The sequence below is a fragment of the Cyprinodon tularosa genome, unplaced genomic scaffold, assembly GCF_016077235.1.
Source record: "Cyprinodon tularosa strain WSP-4 unplaced genomic scaffold, ASM1607723v1 ctg48, whole genome shotgun sequence".
In the NCBI taxonomy this organism is placed as follows: domain Eukaryota; kingdom Metazoa; phylum Chordata; class Actinopteri; order Cyprinodontiformes; family Cyprinodontidae; genus Cyprinodon; species Cyprinodon tularosa.
The window spans coordinates 1,369,064-1,393,297 of record NW_024039207.1 but is presented as its reverse complement, the minus strand read 5'-3'; the positions used below and the strand labels follow the sequence as shown (position 1 = coordinate 1,393,297).

The following is a 24,234-nucleotide window of genomic DNA, read 5'->3' as shown; positions in this document are numbered from 1 at the left end:
TTGTGGCTATCAACATGTAGCCTACCCCTCATTATTTCTTTTTTATTTAATAAAGATGTGGAATAACTCCTCAGTCATAGCGCTAAAGCTTCTGTTTTTTTTTTTTTGCTGCCAGTGACAGCGTGAAGCCATTGGGCAAAGAGCGCATCAGTCTTCTCATCACGACAGCAGCACCCCTCCCGCACCCTCCGAGCGCCACGCGCACCAACCATCTTCACGCGCCGCCACTAACGCTCCCAGCTCTGGCAAAGGAGCTGCGTTGAGATGTTGGTTCCGCCGCGAGCCGCCGGCTCTTCCTTCCTTTCGGGCTTCATCTCGGAGAGGAGCGCAGGCAGAGGAGCCTCTGCTATGCGGGGGAGCTGAAGTAAAACACGGGGGATTCGGTCACGGGTGGATATTTTTATTTTCTTTTATTTTTTTTCCCTTTATGAGGATGACTGAGTGCTGACAAAGAAAACCAGGGGAGCCCTCCTGGCTTCGGTTTACACCCGCGAACTTAAAAGGCACGCGCTTTACGCTCAGCCAAAGATTTATTTTTTTAATTATTATTTTTCTTTAATAAGGCTTCTTTTTTGGGGGGGAGGGGGGAAGGAAACCATGCCTGTTCGGAGAGGTCATGTTGCGCCACAGAACACATTTCTTGGAGTGATTATTCGGAAATTCGAAGGACAAAGTGAGTACCTGTCCAATGTGGAGAACTGTGCTGATTCTCTTTGTGTCCGTGAGAGCAGTTCCTTACAGGAAAACAGCTCTCAGATATTATTTAGATATTATTTATATTAATTATCCTCCTTTTCTGTATATTTATCCACAATACAAGGCAATACATATTGTATCCATCTTTTACTGTAGCAGATTTATCTTACAAAGAAAACATTGGGGAAAAATTAAAGCTTAAATTATATCATTTATTTATTTAAAAAACTTCTTTTTTTTTCTTTTTCAACCCTGGTTCTTAAGGCGCACTGCCCTCCTGTCTTTCACACACCTGATATCAATTAGCCTAATAGCAGAATATCACGCTCTGCTGAACTGCAATCAATTAATCAGAATCAGGTGTGTTGGAGCTGGGAAACATCTAAAACATGAGGGGCAGTGGGCCTTTAGGACCAGGGTGGAAAAACTCTGCTTTATATTAACCAGTTTTGCCAATTGAACAGCCTCTATACTTTATAAACAAGTTAATGCAAAAGTATCCCCACCTTCTTCTGTTTTTTCCTCCCTTTTTACACTTAAATATTTGGATTTCTTTTCATATATATATATATATATATATAAATGATATTTAAAAGGATTATATTTTTTGTATTAACGAAAAAAAGCTGTTCAAAATGAGCTGCCTCATGTGGAATTCCAGCTTGAATCAGAAATCAAATGTGATAAAATGGGTTTGACTGTTACTATCGGGAAATGACTTCAGTTGAACCTGTCTGACAGAATGAAGTAGGCTAACGGATTGTAAAAGAGAGAAAAAAAAAACTTGCATTCAGGTGATTTATGAAATGGTTACGAAGCTGTTTCTGTGGTTTCAGTTATTATCTGCAAATGGTGAAAACATGGAACATTGGTAAATATTCCCACAGGTGACTCAATTAAAAAAGCAGATTATTTTTCATTATTCGGCAATAGAAGACCAAAGAAATGGCACCAATGGGAAAGTTTTAAGGCTAAAGCCACTGCTGAGTAAAAAGAACACAAAGTCCCTTGTCACCTTTGCCAAAATTAGGACTACATAGATGTGTGTCCAGACACAGCAGGTGCAGTACAAAGAAAAAACGATCCTTTCATTTTACATTTTTTCCTTAAATTAATCTGGTCCTGTGATGATCACAGGTTCTCTCTAGCTTTAAGTGGCAATAACTTATTTTGCAAAGGCCCAAATCGATACTTAAAATCTGCATGCAGGCCATCTAATGTGTGATTTTTGGTGGTCAAAAAGATTATTTTGTTGCTCAGTAGTGATTATAAAGATGAAAATGATCGAGTCTGCTGGGATTTTGATTCTTTATTAGAGACAATTTTCAATACAAACTACCAGAATGGTTCCATGTAGGGTTACAGAACTCTGCTTTACATTTACAGTCATGTGCCCCTTCATCCAGATCTGGATTTCTCTCTCTGGAGGTTTTCCATCTATGTCTTAAGAACCTAGGCCCAACCAGAGGTACCATACCTGGGAACACCTTAAGGTCTCCTAGAACTAGCTTGGGATTAGAAAATCTTAGATTTTTCTTCCATTAGCCTGCAATATCTTGTTTAGTATCAGTGTCAACATTAGTCGTATCTGACCAAAGCCCAGCGTTCCATTAAGGTCCAGCTGAAGGAGCGCAAATGTTTGATTTTCCAGTTGTGATCTTTGGGATTAATTCTTGCAGGATGTTTAGTCACAGGAAGCTTTAAAGAAATGTAGACTATTAAATAACTGTAAACACTGTTTTCTACTTTACCACAGGACAATATGATAATTGAAAACCAACTTATATTTAGTAAAGATCTACTCAAAAAGCAAAGATTAAACAAAAATTCTGTTTGATTTACAGAGATTGTGATAATAATAATGACACTAAATGCTGTTGGACAGCTTTTTAGTCTTTTTGCTCAAATGCATTTTTTTCCTTTTTATTTTTTCCAAGTAGAATAAAGCGAAAAAGGATACTGAGAACTTTAGTAATGGTAATTAGTCTCTTGCAATGTTCTTTTAAAATGACATCACAGTTTTTAAAGGAATTTTGAAATTATGCTTATAAATCTGTCTGACCAACATGGAAGCAGGAAGGTTTTTTTTTTACTACCAATGCCCAACATTCCCCACTTATATAAACCATATTTATCTCCCTTCATTTTTACAATAAGACGTTATACATGTTTCTCATGCTGTATTTTCATATTTGCTGTTAATTACTGTTGGAAATTACTCCAATCCCCAGCGAACATCTAATGCTTTCTCTTCCTCCATGATTTCCCAGATAAGAAATTCATCATAGCCAATGCCCGCGTGCAGAACTGTGCAATCATCTACTGCAATGACGGCTTCTGCGAGATGACAGGCTTCTCCAGGCCGGACGTCATGCAGAAGCCGTGCACGTGCGACTTCCTGCACGGCCAGTTCACCAGCCGGCACGCGGTGGCCCAGGTGGCTCAGGCACTTCTGGGCTCCGAGGAACGAAAGGTGGAGATCACCTACCACCGCAAGGATGGTGAGTGCAGTGGGACGGAAAGAGAGGCTTATGTGCCCTGCTGCAGTGGTTTGATCTTAAAATACATTCTGGGTGAAATGGGGTTTTACTTTTCAAAAGGCAGCTTTAGATGAAGGAAAAGTGAAATTTCCCCAATTTCTGTCGCATAAAATCTTTACATTCATACTTGGAGCAGCCCACCGCTGCTGCTCAGTTCTTAGTTGATCTTTTATGGTTGAGTCAGCTGCATCTGGAGCAGAAGTCTACTCTCTTTGAACCCCAAGGGGGGGAGCAGCTGGGGAGGTTCCTCAATCCAGCTCTGAATTGATGCCCTTCTGTGAGGTTAGAGCTGCAGTCTGTGGCTGATGGGGTCTGTTTTAGGTAATCGGATGTATTTGACAGCAAGTTTGTGTTCTGAAATTTGTGGAACACCCTGGTTATATCACAGTGTTACAGCTCAGAGGTTAATGTTGGGTTATAGAAGCTAACCCAAATGTTTTATTATGCATAGTATTGCAGGATAAGCTGTGATTAATGAATTTGCATTCCCTCTGTTGCATTTTCCATCCAGTGCCCTGCAGGTGTTAAGTTTCCTTGCAATTTATATGATTTGATGATGTTTTTACTACAAACCTCTGAAATTTAATGAGACACAACAAAGAAATACGAGAATGCGAAATTATGAAGTTGAAGGATTATCTGTTGTTGTTTTTTTAACTACTTAAAGACATTTGAAAGGAGATTGATTCATTTTTAAAAAGGTGGCTTGCCTGTTTTTAGGGTTATGTTTCTTAAACCCCTGCTTTGAACTTTGTTTACATCAAGTTTCAGCTCTTTGTGGTGCTTAAAATAGGATTTACACCAGGGCCGTCAGCTGATCCAATGCTATACAGGGGCACAATAGGGCACCAAAAAATGCGAGTGTGCAAAGCACGCAAGCAAAAACATTTTTGGGCCATTATTTATTTTAAAAAAGCATGGGCACAGATAATTAATGCAAACACGTCAGCAAATATTTTATAGCACTTATTTATTATTATTAAGCGTCATAAACAAATTGTACAATCAGATTGCTATTTTCTGCGTCATTAAATATCTACCTGAACCAAACTGAATTGAACTTGTGAACTTTATATCTGTGTATCTCTAATCCACTAGTGATGAAGGCGCAATTTATCTTCATTAAATATCTGTCAGCAAACATGAACTTGAAAACTGAAAATTTGTAAAATTTGTGTTTATCATTTCTATTTGAGCCCATCCTATGAAGGTGTGATGGTGATGATCCTATGGTGTGGATATCATTGCCAGAAAGATGGGAGAGCTGGATGTTCATTTTTTTAACAGCAAACGGTTAAAGTTTTCTCCAGGGGAGGCTATAAATTCAAAATAGACGTATACCAAAAACCAGTCAAATGTACACTAAGTTATCACTTATCGGACCAGTATATTTATATGAAAACCAAACAAAATTTCATGAACAGCTTTATATTTTGTACATAAATCTTGCCCCTCTGAGGTTTTGTGAAGGTAAATCTGTGTTTTACATGGTCCAATATGATGTCACAAACCTAAAAAAAATTAATGTAGTTTAATAATGGAGATTATATTAGTCAGCTTTATATTCTTTTAAATATATAAAAACTATTTATTTTCTGAGAATGTGTTTATTTAGGAGCCATTATGCAAATTAATAATGATCTAGAAAAAATACACTGTTATATTATTTTCCATGTAAATCCCAGATTGTTCATTCTTCTTTGCCTTTTCTACAAAGTGCTTTAAATCAGTCTTAACTGTCTTTATCCATGCTGAGTCAGAAAAAGGAGGCAGAGAAAGATGAATAAAGCTACATGCTGATAGCCAAGTCTTCTTGTTAACCAGGTCCTGGAAAAAGTTTCTTGCACCATTTCTCTCTCCTTCTCTCTCCAATATGTCTCGTACTCCTGAGCCTCGACCGGGTCAATCACCCGCAAAATGTCTGCGCTGCGGCGGGAGATGGTGAGCAGATACACTTCGTCTCAACTCACCCCACAGCTGCGAATGTGCAACTTTTAATGAGTCTATGGGCAAAGATTTCACAGATCCGACGAAAAATGGAATGACGCTTTACTAGTCATTAAATATTAAATATTTTTTTATTTATCTAAAAAAAATATGTACAGATATATTTTTCGAAATATTTTACGTTTTCATTTAAACTTAAAATTAAACTTTTTTGTATGTCTTATTCAGGGTCATTAGGTGTGGGGCGGCGCCCTAGCGCTCTCTATTGGCCAGCCGCCACTGGTGTCGGCTTAATTTTTGCGAAGCTAGAGTTCTCCTCTCTCAACTCCGCTGTGAGGGTGGAGCTGTGGCTGAAAATTAATTAGCTAAAAAATCATTTCCCCAGGCAACGCAGATCATCGACGCTGATGATTTACACTAGGGCTGAAATAATAATTGGTAACAAGTAATCGATTAATCGTTACCTGGAGTGTAGAGACTCTAAAACAGGGGTCGCCAACGCGTTGCCCGCGGGGCACCAAGGTGCCCTCAAGGACCACATGGTGGGCCCTCAACGCCTTCTGAAAACAGCAACTCAGCAGTGGGCTAAGTTTTAAATTTTATTTTATTCTGTGACTCTTCTTTTTAATGATTTATAGAGCATTTCATCATAGTAATCATATAGGGCATTTTAGCATTTATAGAGATTTTAAAATTATAATATTTAAAGGAAAATTAAAAATTAAAAGTTAAAGATAAAAATGTGTTTAATTTGGATGAAGTTTAGGTGAAGGCTGACCCCTCTTGTTCATAGGTCAGTATTGGTAGCCCTTCCTATGATTCAATAGCCATGAAGTAGCCCTCAGCCTTGAAATGGTTGGTGACCCCTGCTCTAAAACGTGCCTTTGTCTGACAGAGCGACCAACTTAGACTGGAAATTATACCAAGATTATAAATAAAAAATGTAAACATTTTGCATTTAAGATAAAAATGTCTTTTGTCTGACAATATGCTCTATCCAGAACTCCTCAAGTAGAAAAGTTTCACCTGGTTTAATTTCGCAAACAGTCTTCTTTAAGAAACCTTTTTCTATCTGAGAAATTGCCTCAGAATTACTTTAATCGTCTTTGCCAAGGATTCAACGAGGTACTGGAAGCATACATCAAAGAGTTTACTCCTTATTGACATGGTGGCATCGCATCGTTCCACCAAATCCTAAAGGTGCTCCGTTGGTTTGAGATGTGGTGACTGGAGGATATCTGAGTGCAGTGAGCTCATTGTCATGTTCAGGAAACCAGTCAGACATGATTGGTTCTTTATGACTTCATGCTTTATCCTGCTGGGAGTAGCCATGGGTACACTTCGGTCTTAAAGGGATGGACTTGGTCAGCAGCAGTACTTAGGTAGGCTGTGGTGTTGACATGATGCTCAATTGGTACAAACAGGCCCGAAGTGTGCCTAGAAAAATCTCCCACACCCTTACACCACCAGCATGAACCGTTGAAACAAGGTTGGGTGAATCCATCCCTAAATCTGACCCAACCATCTGGATGTTGCAGCAGAAATCAAGACTCATCAGACCAGCAAACATTTTTCCACTCTCCTATTGTCCAGTTTTGTGCTAATTGTAGCCTCAGTTTCCTGTTCTTAGATGCCAGGAGTGGCACTCGGTGTGGTCTTCTGCTGCTACAGCTCATCCACCAAACAGTTTGACCTGCTGTGTGTTGAGAGATGATCTTTTGCATACCGCTGTTGTAATGAATGGTTATTTGACTTCCTGTTGCCTTTGTATCAGCTCAAACCTGTCTGCTGAATCTCCTCTGACCTCAACAAGGCGATGGCTACCACAGAACTGCCGCTCACTGGATTTCCTCTGACCGTTCTCTGTTAACTCTAGAGATGGTTGTGTGTGAAAATCCCAGTAGATCAGCTCAAAGTCGCTTAAATCACCTTTCATCCATATTTTGATGCTCTGTTTGAACTGCAGCAGATTGTCTTGGCTGTCTCTGCATGCTTAAACACATTAGAAATTGGCATTGATAAGCTTGTAGGACAGGTTTACCTAATAAGTTGGCCGGTGAATGTAGATCTTAGAACAATATTCTCAAACTCTACAGTGAAACTGAAGGGTTTAAGAGTTGACAGCTCCTGATATCTGTTCTTATCTCATTGTTCAACCACATGCCAGACTCCTCCATACAGTCAGGATTCCCATGTTTGCACAGTGTGAAAGATTGAGGTAGATCGGCTCGTAGCTCTGCTTCAACAGCAGGATTTGCTCACTTTACAAGGACTGAATGAATTTCAAATACATTTGATTTAGGGCTGAAAAAATTAATTGGAGTAATTATAATTAATTGATTATTGAAATCATAGGCGTAACTTTCTGAAGGAGTGGTGTGGACATGTCCCTGCCAATAAATTATTTTTTTCCCCCTTTCCACTTGTTTACTTTAGCCAAAGGTAACATAGTTGGGTGCAGCTATCTCCTGATGCACGTATAACTTTCACGTATAAGTGAAAGTATAACTTTCAGAGCGTTTTGAGTCAGTGTTTTTTTTTTCCTCTCTCGCGGTACTCCCGTGTCCCGCCTCTCGGTGTGACATCATCAGATCTGTCGCATTTAGACATCCGATTTGCGGTCGCATTTCACTGCATAAAGAGTAGCTACGTAGTTGGAGGAGAGATGCACAGCAGCACTCAGTGAATATTAACCAGGAGCTACTTTGATGTTTAAGTAAAAGTTAGGAGACAGGTTGTTAAAAAAATTAGACCTCATACCTCTGAAAAATCTGTTTGTTAGACATACGGAGCTTTTTCAGCTGAAAATGGCAACAAATTGTTAGTTTATACAAGTTAGTATTATAATGCAAGAAGCTTGAGAAAACATAGTTTGTTCTTCTTAACTGGTTGAAAAATGTTGGCTTCTCAGAGGACCATGACTCCCAGTTACAGGTTAAAATGTTTTCTTATTGTACAGATAGAATCATACTGCAGACCTTCTACATATCTTGAAATTTGTTTCTGGTGTCAATATATTAGTGAAGAGGTTCATAAATCTTTTTAAACAGAGCACAGAGAAGTAGAAGTAAGGAGAGCTGCAGATTAAAAATGAAACAGATTTACTGGGATATGCAACATGCAATAAAATATATCTCCAAGTTTATCAGAAGGTTTACCAGAAAAAAAATGCTATGCTATATTTAAAGTGCAGCATCTCCATATTTTTCTGGATGGATGGATTAAATTGAAATGGTACTTCTAGGGATGCATGATATATCGTTTTTGGCATCAGAATCCGCTGTTGTTTATATGTAATGCACTAAAAGGCATCTCTAGTGATCTATAAATATAAATATTAGTGTATTATGGTTCTCTTGTGTTCTAAACAATAGGAAAGCATTCAATAAATATATGTTTGAGCTCATTTTTGGAAAATACAAAAACCTAATGAAAGCGTTCGGGTTGAGTAACCGTTAGAGTGTCCCCACCAACCGTCATCACAAAGTTGCACCCTTGGTTGAAATAATCAACTACTTTAGCAATCAATTAATCGTTAACTGAAGTATAGAGACTCTAAAACATGCCTTAAGCTGACAGCTGACAACCCACTTAGAGCAGTAGATATATGAAAATTGTAAAATAAAAATTTAAATATTTTGCATTCAAGATAAAAAAAAATAAATGTTGTATGTCCATATGCTCTATCCAGAACTCCTCAAGTGGAAAGTTTTGGTTTAACCTGGTTTGATTTCTTAAAAAGTCTTCTTCAAGGAATTTTTTGCTATCTGATTATTAGTCGATTAATTGAAATAATCAACATATTAATCGATTTGCTAAATACTTGTTAGTTGCAACCCTAATTTAATTATCATCTGACCAGACGATTCTTGATCTGGAGGTGGTTGTGAGAAAATAATTGCGTCTCCTTACCCTCCTGTATACTAGACAATGCTGGATGAAACTGAATCCGCACCGACCCAAAAGAAAAATCGCCCTTCCTGCCTTTACTGGATCATTCCAACACATCTGACTTTAGATCTCCCTACTGGAGAGCAACTCTATGTTAACCTGACTCCGCCAGATGGTTTTGCTCCGCATATCAATCTGGAAACCTTCCGTTGAAGAAATTTTGGGAAGGGGCGAAAATACTGGTTAGCTGATTGGCCTATGTTGGTGATAGACGGGCCAAATAAACCAATCAGATCAACGAAGCATATGACGTACTGACAGAACGACGACAAAAACACAACCACAAGCCAGGCACAAGCCAATTGATAGATCAAACTCTTGCCGAAACCAGTCGGGAGAAGAGCAAAAACATATTTTCCTCTGAGAAAAGCCTCCAGAGCAGTGTTTTGCTCTTTCAGTGAAGAAATACTCTGTAATTCCGATAAAACTTGCTTGATAGCTACGCTAACGCTAGTTTCATCGGCTGAAGCCGCCATGTTCTTTCAACTGAATTGTCGCGCTTCTCGTTGCGTCACACCTCAACCCGCCTCAAAGCCAACGCTGATTGGACGTTCGTTTGGTGAACGGCTCCAAGTTTTCTTTAACGGAGAGTCTCCAGATTGATTAGCGAGTAAAACCTTGAAAGCTCGCGAGATCAGGATGGTCTCACGAGGCTAACTCTATGTATCCTGAGGTCCTTCAGTATGATGTGGCCACCTCTGTGTTTAACCTTGTTTAGAAATGATGGTTTTCTGATATTACTCATTTTATATGTAGACCAAAAAGTACAACTTTGGTCTCATCTAAACAGCTTCCTGTTGTCTCTCTTTCAAAATGAGATCAACAATTCTCTACAGGTAGACAGAAATTTGTTTATTTATATTGTTTGATCAAAAACACTGTTCTGGAGATGATTTGTCACTCTTGATGGAAAACTCAAGTGCAAAACTCCTGGGAAAAGTGGGGAATAGCAACGTTTAGTTATTTTTTTCCAGATTAACCACACCTGCTTTAAATTTCAGAATAATCCTGCAGTAGCTGTCAGCCATCATGAGGAAAAGGTTCTCCTCAGATAATGTGGCTAACACACCCTGCTTGGGAGGGGATGATGCTTCAAATCAGCCAGAGCTATAGTTTCTCTCATTAAAAGGTGCAGACATTGTAATGGTATAAGGTAAGATAGTTGCTAACTCTATAAAGCTTTTATCTGGTGGTTTTCATAGATGTTCAACAGAACGGTTTAATGATTTAATTTCTGTTTCCATGAAAGACTTAGCTGATTTGCTTTTTCTCTCTGAGTGCAGCTCTCAGGCTGGTTTAGTAGAACCCAGAGAGTGAGAGGGGAGGTTTGGTTTGAAATGACTCCAAATGATGGTATCCTTGGAGACATAGCCAGGGGTCGAAGGTTGAGAGTCTGATAAAGACAGAAATGCTTAAGGGAATGGGTACGCTCTGTTCAGAGCGCCAAGCTTTAGTCTGAACACTTTCACATAGTGGAATTGCAGCAGAAGTCTCTCTTTATGTCTTTAATAAACTTAGACTGTCATTTGAAGAGCTTAGTCACTTGTCTTTGCTGTCCTTTTTACAGTTCAACCTTATTTCTAAAACTCTAGATATGAACTTCAAGATCTACTCAAATGAATCTGCCTGTTGACATTGCTTGGAGTAAATAATCAGGCAAATATGCATTGAAAATACTCAGAAAAAACACAGAGATAAGTTAGCATTTGGTGGTAGAATCTCATTTGTTCCTTTGGCAGTATAGTTTTTGTTTATGCATGACTTTATTTGACTTTTTTCTAGAGCTGAAGTCTGTCAGCATTCTCTGCTTAGTAATGCTAACTGCTACCTATAGATGCTAAAGACAGTTTTGGAAGTCAACCTCGATCCTTACAGTAAGTGCCTCTGCCCTGCAGCTTGGACATAAAGCCCTCGTCACACCTTGACGATTTAGACCTGCTTACGCCTGACATACGAAAATCTGGCAAAAACGCTGGCATACGTCAGATAAGTTATGGGTACGTTTTGTGTAAGTTATGAGAACACTGAAGCATGCTGAAGCACGCTGGCACACGTCGACATACAGCAAGTACTTTAAGACGTGGGCCAGAAGTTAAGGGCAGATTGAACTTCTGCAACCGCACACATCAAATGTCGCTTGGGTCTGGTCACGAACCAGTTTTGCTTGTATGCTTCTGCACCGTCTGTCTGGAATTTCTAGGGACGCACAGCAGTTTCCCGCCAAAGTGCAAGATGGAGCCTATTCGAGAACTCGCGAGAACTTCGGCGGATGATCATGACAACTTCGTAGGCGCCGGCGGGAGTGTTTATCTTCCAAAACAACAATGGCACATCTGCAAGATATTACGGTCACGGAGATAGATCTAGAGTTGCTAGACATCGAAGAGGAACAGGTTCTGGCTGATCACCCTCCAGGAGTTGGCAGGACCTTTACAACTTTATATAATTTGAGGCATCGTAAAAGTGGTTGTACTTCCGAACCTCCTCGATTAACCTTTCGTCGTAGTTGTCCATTGAAGTTGTTTCTCCGTTTTTAAAAATGGCGCGCCCCGACACCGAATCGAGAAGGACGACCACACAGCCGTAAAGGCATACCAAGGACCAATCACAGCTACTTTTTGTCTGCGCACATAAGCTTGAGGTCTGCGTGGGTTTGCGATCATCTGACGTGTAGGCAGGATTTTGTTTTAGGTGCATGACGACGGTTGCAGCACACAGACAGATTTTACGGTTGCAGAGGCTATGCGTCAGAAGCATAAGTTGGCCTTTACAGGAAAGTTGTCTGATCGTGACATACGCTAAGTGTAAGTTACTCATAAGTCGTAGTGTCTAGCTTATCCACAACTTGGGCATGCGTAACTTATCTCCAACGCATATCAGTGTGTCTGACGTGTTCCAGATGAGAGCTGAACATGTTTATTACTTACAGCTACTGTATAATGGCGTATTGGCAGCATTTTGGTATTACAGGGGGTTCGCAGGAGGAAACCGTAAGTTGTCCTCCAGATAGCATCCACATCATAGGGTGAGCAGGAATGCGCAAACGCAGTGATGGATCCTCACTGCGTTTGCGCCCAAGGCAACAACCAACAAGCTTCCTAGCAGACATGATGCTGAATCTGTTGCGACTGCAAACCTTGTTTCTTTTTCTTTATTTTTTATTTTTGGGGCAGGCGGTAAACAGCAGTTAGGTTAATACCGCAATCAAAGGCATCTTTTTATGCAGGCCGGGCGCCTCCTGATGGAGCAGCTTTAACTGATGCTACGTAATGCCCATGAAATGATGCACAAGCATCATTTACGCTCATGCATAAGTTGGGCTGTCATTGGACATACGCTCTGGACACTTCATGAATACGTTATGTTTACGCCCAAAATTGAAAAAAATACATAGAAAGTTCAGCGTATGCCAGCTTTTTAGGAGATTCTGGGACATCAGACACCTAAACACCTGAAACAAATAAATGGTTTATTTGCTGATATGCTAAGAAGATAATTTTTTTTAGGTGTGATGGAGCACGAATGCAAAAGCTCCAGGACAGTGGCACAGCCTGGTTTTCATCGCCTAAAAATATTTTTCTGTCTTAAATCAGGAGAATCTAGTCATGTTTTTGCTTGTGAACATGTGTTCAGTTTTTTAAATTCTTTGTATGTTTACATTAACTAGTCCGCACCACTAAGGCACGCTTTTTTTGACCTAACTTTAGCAGGTTCATCTCCTGTTGTACAGCAATCCTATCTGTGTGCAAAATGTTTGGCCTCAGTCGATCTGCTGAACAAACAGTAATAATGAGGACACGGATACCCTCGTGTTGCATAAATCTTAAGCACAGTTGCGTTGGACAGAGGGGCTGGTCTGCAGGGAACTTGAATAAAGAGCTAGATCACCTCCTACTGTCAGACCTTTCCACCAGGGAAAACATTTCCTTGTCTTCCTCGCTTCTGTGCCCCCAAACATCTCATTTCTGTCCTCATACAGTACCTTTTCTCCATGGAGGGTTAGTTACCCTTCCTGGCTGCACATCATTGCAGTTTCTAGAGGTGAAACCCAGATGTTAAAATAATCCCAGAAACAATATCCTCATAGCATTTGTTGAAGTTGTTGCAGAAGTTGTTCTGTCAGCTCCTTGTTTGAAAGTTTGAGACTGTGTTCAGCATGCTGACTCCTCTCCTTACCGTGAACTGCAGGATTGTCTGTGAAGCAATCTTTTCTTCTTAATCCTCAGACTCGAGTTCGGCGGAGCTTTTTTAACCGCTGTCCTTTAACGCCCCTCAAGGAGATTCTGCTTGCCGGCACAATCTGAGGCACAGTACTGAATGCTTTATGATTTAAACCTCAACCCAAGCACTCGGATTTGGACCTGCCGGTCTGTGTGAACTCTACAGGAGGCGACGCCGTTGTAGTAGAGGCGAAAGTTTGGGCCAAGTTTTGACAATAATGACCGTTACATGCAGAATTAAAAGGTTTTTGCTTTAATTTGTATCTATTCATATTTAAGTTGATGCTTTTCACTAAGCTTTTGCTAAAAAGCTGTTTTGCTTTAAGTATAATTAGGAAAATTTGGGCTGATATCGATATCCGATATTATTATTATTGTTTTTAAGGCTGATAACCGATATTTAGAGATATTGCACATTCACATACACAGTAGCTTTTCAGGGATGGTTATATTTTGCACCAAATATAAATCCACAAAGCTGAGTTTTTCAATGTTTCACTTTATAGTTAAGTCACAGAGGAATTGTGATATTTCAAAACATGTTTCAACCACTCAAAAATATAAAAGTATCCTGTAAACATCTTACCATTTGCGCTGGTATTATCAACAATGTAAATTTCTCAAGACAAAAACTGAGCTTCCACAGGCAGCCAAACATAATACATTTAAAATTGATTTTAAGGTCCTGCTATAAAAATGTTCAACCAAAAGATTAGTCTTTCCTGCTGTAAAATCTGTAAAAAGGCTTTTCTTCAAAGCCACTTTTCTTGTCCGTCTCTTAGACTTTCTATCTAAATTCATAATCCTTTTGTAATACAAAGGCATTCTATGTTTTCAGTGTTCTTCTTTACAGCCAATCCACCATAAAAGCCTGATCTGTGAAGTGCTCCACTAATGGATGCATAGGAGCCAGTCTGCCACCGACACAACAAATGGCTTTAATGTTTTGTTATATTTAAATAATTAGGGGGAAAGATTTCAAATGCTTATTTGTTTTGCTGTTCACAGAGAAAAAATTACTGAGTTGATTAAAAGACGTATCTTAGGACTAATCAGATATATTAAAACGTTTGGGAAAAATATTCCAAAGGAACTGTTTATACATTCAATATGTCTGATGTTGCATTACATCCATCTCTAATAAATATTTTCAAATTAGTCAAATTCCCCTCGCTCTGCGTTTGTCCTACCTGAAGGCGATCTTTCAGTCTTTAGAGTAACGGTGATCCATAAATCTGACACATGGTGAAAGCTCCCGGTTGCAAATAGCAGATAAAACTGAAAATGCCACACTATAAATAGATCATAGCTGCCTGTTACCTGCTGATGCCCACTGAGATTTAGGATTTAAAATATTTATTCCACTGGCAGATAATCGTATTTACCTGCTTAAATTAGGGCCAAAAAAATGCATTTATTCCGAAGTTTTTACCTCAGCTTCTTTCTGTTTTGCCAACTGATGCCATTTCCTGCTGGGAAGCACAGAAACTATAAGTTGAGTGGAAAGTCTCGTCAAAGTCACATATAATCCGTATTGGTTGTTCATATTGGACATAAGCTTAGATCAGTAGTGTAGTGGTCCCTGGATAAGTGGGTATACTCACACTTTTTTTTTTTTTTTTATGTCAGACCGCTCTGTGTAGTTTACCAAAAAAATTAATTTGTAGTATTAATTTCATATAATTTATTTGATCTCACATTAGCTGAACTGCTGGCTAATTTTAATTCATGATGACACTTGTAATAAGGAAATGAAAGTGTTATTTGACTAGTTTGCTTCACATTACTGATTCTTTGCAAACCCTAAAGGCAAATCATTTAAAGTAAACTTATCAATGTTATTTAACATGTGAGCAATATTAACCTCAGCATTAACCGCCCTCTCTATCTCCCATTGGCTCACTTATGGTCATGCCTACTGTTAACCAATGTACCGTAAGTCCTCTAATATAGGACGGGGCCTTTATTTCACTCATTTGCATCTTGGTTCAGGCCATTATTGGAAGGAGGCCAGAATTAGAGGCAGGCCTCTATTTCTGTTTAATCAAAACAGACTACCAGTGGAATGAATAAAAACAAGATTTTTTGTCTTTGATCCTAATATTTTAATATTAGGTTAATTTATTGAAAAACTACAGTTACCATAACGGTATACAGAACATTATTTAGACATCTTCCAGCGGCTGCAATTTTTCTGCACGGCAATACGAAAAGAAAAAAGACACAGAATGGAATCTTGGCCAAACTGACTTGCAAAACAAAGTTTAAACAAAAAAAGTTCATGGAAACTGTTCTGCCATAACAGCAAAATTTTATTTGAGGCAGGCTAAGTGGAAGTAGGCTACCAGTATCATATATTTAAAGGGAATTTAAAAACAATAAAGGCCAACAAAATTCTGTCATTTTAACGCTGCCTGGTTACAACCAGACCTACCGGTAATCACATTTGTCTTTCAGATCAGAACGATCTTTGTGTAAAGATGGGACTTCCCATGCTAATTGCTTGGATTCGTTGGCAAACATTGCCCCCCTGTGGTACTTGTATGTTATTTTCACAAGTTGTTGAGGACTGCCGCGAAACATCGTTGGTTCTAATTATAGCCCTGGCCTGTATATGAGTCCGGCCATTATTTACCTCTGCCAACAGCGAGACCGGCCATTGTTAGAGACCCAGCTGCTAATGGAATACAGGCCAATATTAGAGGATTTACGGTAATCAGTAAACGCAGTAAGTACTAGCCAATTAGAAGCAGAGTGATGGCTTCACTGTCCTAGGAAAAATGGGAAATTTGGCTTGGAGATTCTGTTTAATAGTGTGGATCATGGGGGATTTAGAAGTGCGTTTACACAATACCTATAGGAAAATAAGCGGGTAAACGGCCTATACATGCGTATACCCTTACACCACTGCCTTGGATACGGTTCAGATTCTGAACCCCATACGAATGTGACGCAAATGTGACTCTCAAAAGTCAGATACAGGCCAGATCTGAGTGTCCACTCTCGTTTTACACACCTGACCTCGTCACTTGACCCCAAAGGAATCAGGCCCAAGTCCAAGGCCCAAGGAATCCAATTTGGGCCTCATTTGCTTGCAATGTAGAAAACGTAAAATTGGAAACAGCAGTCTTCACTGATTTTCTACCATCTCTGACCAATTCCCAGTATGTTGCTGCCTCCTTATTCCATGATTATTATTATTATTTTTTTTAAGTGTTTTAACTAACCAGCACACCTGTTGCTCTACAATCACTGTAACCGCCTTAAACTCTCTTTTTGCTTGGAGCTCAAATAATCACATATGATGTAATGAACAAACTTATCCGACACATTCTCCTTTCTTCAAATTACCAGACTTAATGTTTTAGTTTCTTTTTAAATAAATCCAAACTGGTTAACCCAATTAAATGTAATTTACCTCCTTGTAGGACAGGTTCAGATGTTTTTCATTATTCAGCCTTGGTCTTGCGGCTGCCATTACTTCTCTAAAGTGTCGGGACAGACACGCATAGTGATTGTATTTCACACTTTATTCCTCCTCCAGCAACTACGTGTTAACAAGGTGCTAACTAGGAAGCAGATTTAAAATAGAATCACCTGTTAGCCATTACTTTCAGTCAGTCTGCTGCCTAATCCTCAGTGTAGGGCATGACATTTGTTTTATAGTTTAGGAATGATCTCATTTGTTTGGGCTCATTTTCTGGATGGCTGAGATAATGTCATTTTAAACCTGAAGAGCTGTTCTGCTCATTCGTTCACATCATGAACTTGGTGACTGGAATATTTAGGAGCTGCTAGAATGAGTGTTATCTTCCACTCAGGACGCCACCATGATGAGTGATGGAACAGCTCAGGTTGTTCCCCTGAAGTAGTTTGTTTATTGGCACAGCATCGTAATGGAGGAAAGAAGTAGTCGCCCTGTTGTACAAACAAGATAAGCTATTTCTTTATCTTTACCAAGAGCTTTTCTACCTGCTACCAAAATACATCCAAATGATAAATATTTTACCATCACACCATTAATTATTTAATCTAATTAATTGACCTTTTCAGGATTTAAATGGTTTCGCTTTGATCCTGAGATGACCCGATAATCATTAACAGTGAAATTTTACCCTCTTTATAGCTAAAATCACAAACTCTGCCAAATTGGGAAATTTAAAGTTAAAAATTAAACGCAGCTTTATCTCAGATTAGCAATGGCTCTCCCTAAGGGTCAGGTTATGCAATATGCAAGGATAAACCAAGCAGAAAATGAGCCGCCCGTCACAATGTCTGCAGCATTTATGGGGGAGTGTTGGCCTAGTGGTCACAGCAGAGAAGGTTGCAAGTACCTGGTCCGATCCCTATAGCCTCCACTCTGGGTCCCTTAGCAAGACCCTTAACGCCACACTGCTCCCCGGGAAGCCCACTGCTGCCATTTTGGAGATGGGATAAATGCACAGAGTGAATATCCTACGACGGAGTATTAGGGCCAAACATGAAGAGAAAAAATATTTTTGCCATGACGAGATTAAACTTAACATGTCGACTTTAAAGTAGACATGTGCACATTAAACTCAACATTTCGAGAATAAAGTTGAAATGTCATGTTGAGTTTAATCTCGACGTGTCGACTTTAAACTCGCCATTTCGAGAATAAAGTTGAAATGACTGACATGTTCTCAAATTCAGAACTGCGAGCCTGGGTAAAGCATAGGGAAAGATGTTACCGGTACGTTATTATTGGTAGGCCACCGCTTCCTGTGATGATTATACAGTTGCAGCACGTCAAAGACTACCTTCACTCTTAAAACGCAGACTGCAGCTGTGGAGCGCGGTTGCTCTTTTCTCCAAACTTTGGAATGTTGAGATTAAAGTCGCCACGATATATCAACTTTATTCTCGAAATGGCGAGTTTAAAGTCGACAGGGCGAGTTTAAAGTCGACACGTCGAGATTAAACTCAACATGACATTTCAACTTTATTCTCGACATGTCAAGTTTAATCTCGTCATGGCAAAAATATTTTTTCTCTTCATGTGTGGCCCTAATACTCCGTCGTAATATCCCCATTGTGGAACAACAAAGGGATTTAATTTTTTAATTTTAATTTTTTTTACATTTATAGTCTGTGTAGCTTTTGCCCCTTTACTACACTATACAAGGAAGCTGAAAACACAGCCATTTACAACTTTTTCAAAGTAATTTATATCCATATTTCCCAGATTCTTTTTATAGTAGTGGTTTTAACGGGCTAAATTATAGGATGTCTCTGGGTGTTTACATTTGCGAACCGTCGTCAGTAGGAGCCATTTCTCTCTCGCCATGTTTCTGTGTGATCTGTTTGCGTAGTTACACATTTTTTAGATGCAGAAATTCTATCTGTAAATACGCCGTGCTAAGTGGTGTGGAAGAAAAAATAGATGTCATTAGGTGATGTGGACCTCAAGCATAAACCTTGGTTTAAGTGGAGAACTTGATGGTTCATTCATCCAAGGTTATTTTTTAAAATTTTTTTATTTTTTTAACCTTTATTTAACCAGGAAGTCTCTTGAGATTGAAATCTCTGTTTCGAGAGAAACCTAGCCAAGACGGCATACCAGTTAAAATACAAACAGAAATACAGCATAGACAAAATCTCACATAGCGGACAAGACAGGTCACATAGGGCAGTTACATTTTTGAATTACATGACATTTTACATGACCTTAAATTCATTCAATGGGACTAGATCATTTAAATGGAGCAAGTTTTGCAAATTATTCCAAGACCATAGAGCAAAGTAAGAGAAGGATTTCTTCCCCAGCTCAGTAAAAACCATTGGAACCTGGTAAGAGCGCCACCTGGTGGAACGGAGATGAAAATGGCTGGAATTTAGCTTGAGGAGATTACATAAATATGCCGGCAGTTTACCCAACATGGCCTTGTATAGAAAAATATACAAATGAAGTTGTCTACGTAGACTTAGTGAAGGCCAGCCTACCAGTTCATACAGCGTACAATGATGAGTACGGGAATAGGTTAGAACTGTCCTGCTCAGATTTACCCACTATTACCACCATGTTTGATTAGAAGATGTTCTTTATCTAAAATGGGATTACTTTTACTCCAGAAGTAACAATAGGATTACAAAGGGGTGGAGCCCTTCGTCCGTTTCAGTTTAAGTGTTTTCAAGACAAAGTTTTGATGGGCTGCTGTATAAAACCTCGAACTCAATGTTCCTCCTGACATTTGAATTGAAAAAGCTTCCTAGATGGGAAGCGAAACGTCTTCAAACTTGGAAGCAAATTCCAGTGGAATTGTTTTTAATTTCTTTTTTTTGGGGTTAGATTACGCTTCAGAAAGTTTAGTTTTTCTGTTTTTTTTTTCCATCAACAGAAGTCTTTCAGTCATCAAGATGTTTTTGGAAAATGTCATCCCACTTTGCCCAGTCTGTTCTCCTTATGATCGAACCATAACTTGCAGGGTTTTAGATGATATCCTTGTGTAACCTCCTGGATGACTCATTACGGACCCTCTTGTGTGGAGCTAGATCGGTCTCAATTTTCACTAATACACATATATGATTCATACATGTACACAACAAGATTCAGCAAAGTATTTCTGGTCCATAAACAATTATAAATTAAATTACAAAGTACCAGTAATCTTTAAACTTCATTGCATTTGTGTGTAGATTTTTTTTAAGACTCTCTTGACGTGCCTCAAAACACAAATGCATTTTTTTAAACGGGGAAGCCCCCGATTACCTGTTTAAAATAAAAAATATAAGCCAATTACAAAAAAGTTCTCCACGTGGGATGACTCACCCCTAGATCCCACATCCAAGTTTACCTCTGCTCTAGTTTCTAGATAATTGTTCTTACTTATAGTATCCTTTTTTAAATATATATTCTATCCTACCTGCTAGGCAATAATCAAGGCTGTAGTTAATAATTAAATAAGAAAGGAATTATATTTTAACATGGCTCCAGGTTTGTTTGAACAACTAAATTTATCTGTAACCTTTTATCTTTTTACAAATATTACAATTCTTTTAAGCTGAAACAATAAAGGATGACAAGAACGCAATAGATACGTCTTAATGTAATTTTTTTTGTTGTATTAGCTTTCTTTTGTATGGATGTTGCTATATTATATTTATTCTCATTGAACAGTTTCTGCTCTAGTTGCACCATCAGGACGCACCTAATGACCTAGATGTACTTAGCATAGTATTAGAAGCTCTACTTTGTTTCATCCTTATTGTTTTGGGTTGATTTTTGTTTCATCTTGCTAAAACGCCTACAGGGAGACGAATGAAAATTGACGAGCAGATCTCGTGGTAAATGCAAGGAATGAAGAAGTGAGCGTTCACCTTTAAGTGTTTGTGTCTGAGGAATAAAATGAGCAGATAGCGGTGAGGTGTGATGAGGAAAAAAGATGGAAATCGGGTGCAGCTGAAAATGAGCTGCTTTTGTTTTTTTTTCTTCCTCTCCATTGTTGGACTGAGAGCTGCTTCTTTATGGGGCTGCATCTGCAAACAACAGCAGCCTTTCTCACTTCAGGGAGCCGTTGCCTTTTTAACCCACAGATATGAATGATTATTGGCTTTTTTTTAGGGCCAAAGGGAAGTTATTCATGAATATTCAGGAGCTGCTTGTAAGATGAATATGACTAATGTCATATAAAAGGTGGAATATAGTAGCATGCCTTCTATTTAAATCTTCAGTGACAGCTGCATATCTGTGCTTTTAAAGCTGCTTTGATTGTTTTCTCTGGATCTTATCAGCACTGAGTTGAAGGCTCTCTCTGTGCTGCAGGGAAAATGGAAAAGCCTCTCGATTATGAGTCGGATCTTTATAAAACAGAGAAATTCATTGCTGGGTAAACCCGAACGGTTTCGCAGCATGCGCTCGTGTAAGCACAGAAGCTGTGCTTGTTTCATTTTGTGAACACCTCCCAGTCTGTCACGCCATCACTTCTCAATCCCTGCAGAAAGTCTTCTTGTGCAGTCCAGCATAGTGTTGTCCTGGCAACCGTTGCAGGAGCGACGGTGGATCATTGGAGCTCCTGCATTCCCCCTAAAATTTCTACCATTCTGGCTCAAATAAAGAGAACAGAATAAAACAGACAAACCTTCATATTTTAACAACCTGCTCATTGAAATCCTCCCAGAGCTGCAGGTAAAATATGGAAATATAGAAGAGACATCTTATAATTTAGTTACATTTTTTATTCTGTCTCATGCATTTATATAAACTGTTTTGATATAATCTTGCCTAACATTAATTCAGTCTGATATAAATCCCATTCCTCATCTTAAACTGATTTCAAGCCCTACCAATGTATATATTTATTCTTATCAGGTTTGGAGCTCAGTTTCAAAGAAACATGGATGGATGTGTTTTAAACCCAGACTTTAAGGCCCGGTCCAACAAGCATGCAGATTGTAAATAAAACCAGTCAAAAACATGCAAATCCGACCAAAACTCCTCCTCCTATGGGCCTGACAACTTTAAAACTGCTTCCTTCTTTGGTTTTCTTGGCACTTAGAAATGTTCAGTAGTTCAATTCTGCAGTGGGTGAGTACACTGACTGAAGGTAACCTATAGTTGTTGCTTGTGTTGGTGCATTAAATGGTTTTTAGGTTTATTTATGTATATATATATATATACACACAATTATAAATTGGTAAAAAATTATATTTTCATGCAATTCTGCTCAGTCTTTCAGGATGTATTTTGAAAGTGTGGATGAGTCCGTGTTTTTATTCCCTCTCTCCCGCTGCTCCCGTGTCCCGCCTCTCGGTGTGACATCATTGGATCTGTCACATTGAGACATCTGATTTGCGGTCGCATTTAACTGCGTACCAAGTAGCTACGTGGTTGGAGGAGAGACACACAGCAGCACTCAGTGAATATTAACTGGCAGCTACTTTGATGTTTAAGTAAAAGTTAGGAGACGGATTGGCTAAAACAATTAGAGATCAAACCACTGAAAAATCTGTTGATATTTGGAGCTTTTCAGCTAAAAATAGCAACAAATTATACATTTTTTTACAAGTTAGTATTATAATGCAAGAATCTTGAGAATACATGTTTGTTCTTCTTTACTAGTTAAAAAAATCTTTGCTTCTCAGAGGCCATGACTCCCAGTTACAGGTTAAAATGTTTTCTTATTGTACAGATAGAATCAGACTGCAGAGCTTCTACATATCTTGAAATTTTGTTTCTGCCATCATTATATTAGTAAAGAGGTTCATAAATATTTCCAAACAGAGCACAGAGAAGTAGGGAGAGCTGCAGATTTAAAGATGAAATAGATTTACTGGATATGCAACACGCAATAAAATATATCTTTACTAGAAAATTTACAAGACAAAAATATGCTATGCTATATTTAAGATGCAGCATACCCATATTTTTCTGGGTTTATTTCAGTTTGGCTCCAATGCAAAAATAGAATATGGTTTTATTTTTTTCCAGAAGTATAAATTAAGGCTAACTGTAATGAGGGATATGTTCTGTGTCTAAACTACAGCACCAATTACAGTAGCTCTCAGTTAAACCCCAGCTTTAAGCGGTAAGAATTTACATCAACTATAGAGTCAACAGTCTGGCATCCTCCTCTGACCTCAGGGATTTTATGGCTACGTTCACACCGCAGTCTAAAGTGACCCCAATCAGATCTTTTTTGGCCCATATACAACCTGGATCTGATCTTTTCATGGCTGTCTGAACAACACAAATTTGATTTTTTTTCCACTGTGACCCCGGCCGCTTGGCTATGTGGTCCTGAAATGTGGTCGATACAAATCTGATCTTCACAAATGCGACCTGCCCGTTCAGGTTGCATTCATCCAACCTGAACGCCATTAATACCCGACAAAGGTCACTATTCTGCTTCTAGCTATGCAGAAGTGGCATGAAAAACAACAACGGTTGACGACGATGCGGAGAGCAGTATTTATGTTTACCAATCTTGGAAAGATTGAGTTGTTAAGGTGCGCTCCAGCGCTACCATCCACGTTTAAGGAAGTAAACACAGTGTTGGGTAAGTTACTTTAAAAATGTAATCCGTTACAGTTACAAGTTACCTTGTTTAAAGTGTAATTGTAGCGTAACTTTTTCGATTACTTTTAAAAAGTAATGTAACTAATTACTTTTGATTACTTTTTGATTACTTTAAGGTTTTAATGAGTATTGACCCATGTTCATCATTTAATTTTTGAGAAGTGAATGTGAACCTTAAAAAAGCACTAAGCTGAGAGGGAACTGCTGACAGGCTTCGTCTATCAGTGAGCTGCACTTACCTCTAAATGTTTCCTCAGGTTTGACATAGATTGCTTCGATGTGGACAAGTTCTTGATAACCGGTGTTAAGGAAGAAATTATTCTAAAATAGTTAACTTTGGAAAAAGTTTGGCTCTCTCTCTTCCTCTGTATCCCAGGTCCTCTCGGCGAGCTGCTTGTGGCCACAAGGAAAACCAACAACCAACAGAATTACAGAGTTTAATCCAATATAAGACAATGCATAAACTTAGAAGTAAGACAATGCACAAACTTACACCAGAAACTGCAGAACAACGGAGACATACATTCATTTACCTGACATAAATGGAGAGAAGGAAAGAAAGCAAAGACGTACAAAGACATCTTTGGAGAGATGCAAGAGCAAATCTGATTTGTTACTTCTATGTAGAAGGTTTTATCCTCTTGTATTTAATTTATTCAAATAAGGCTGGCTTTTGCTCCTCCAACCAGGAGCTATCTTGGACACTCAGAAAAACTTAGAACTTCCCCTAATGTACGGCCTGGCCTCCAGGAATTTTAAGTTCATCTGGCTAAGGAAAACCTAAGATAAGATTTCACAAAATAGCTGTGGAATGCGGGGCCTCTTCCCGCCATAAATTCTCAGG

The 24,234-nt window shown here is 38.9% G+C and overlaps 1 protein-coding gene across 5 annotated transcripts in view; it reads left to right on the top strand.

Annotated features, from left to right (window-relative positions):
• Positions 1–201: 201 nt before the first annotated feature.
• The window catches only part of LOC119794441 (potassium voltage-gated channel subfamily H member 7-like), a 126,731-nt gene continuing 102,698 nt past the window's right edge, over positions 202–24,234 (top strand). For 4 of the 5 annotated variants that reach the window (XM_038302019.1, XM_038302023.1, XM_038302021.1 and 1 more), the window contains exons 1-2: positions 598–673; positions 2,967–3,197. In XM_038302019.1, the coding sequence (XP_038157947.1) occupies positions 598–673; positions 2,967–3,197 (307 nt within the window). Of the gene's footprint in view, positions 674–2,966; positions 3,198–24,234 lie in introns of all 5 variants that reach the window. The other variant, XM_038302020.1, reaches the window with a different exon arrangement.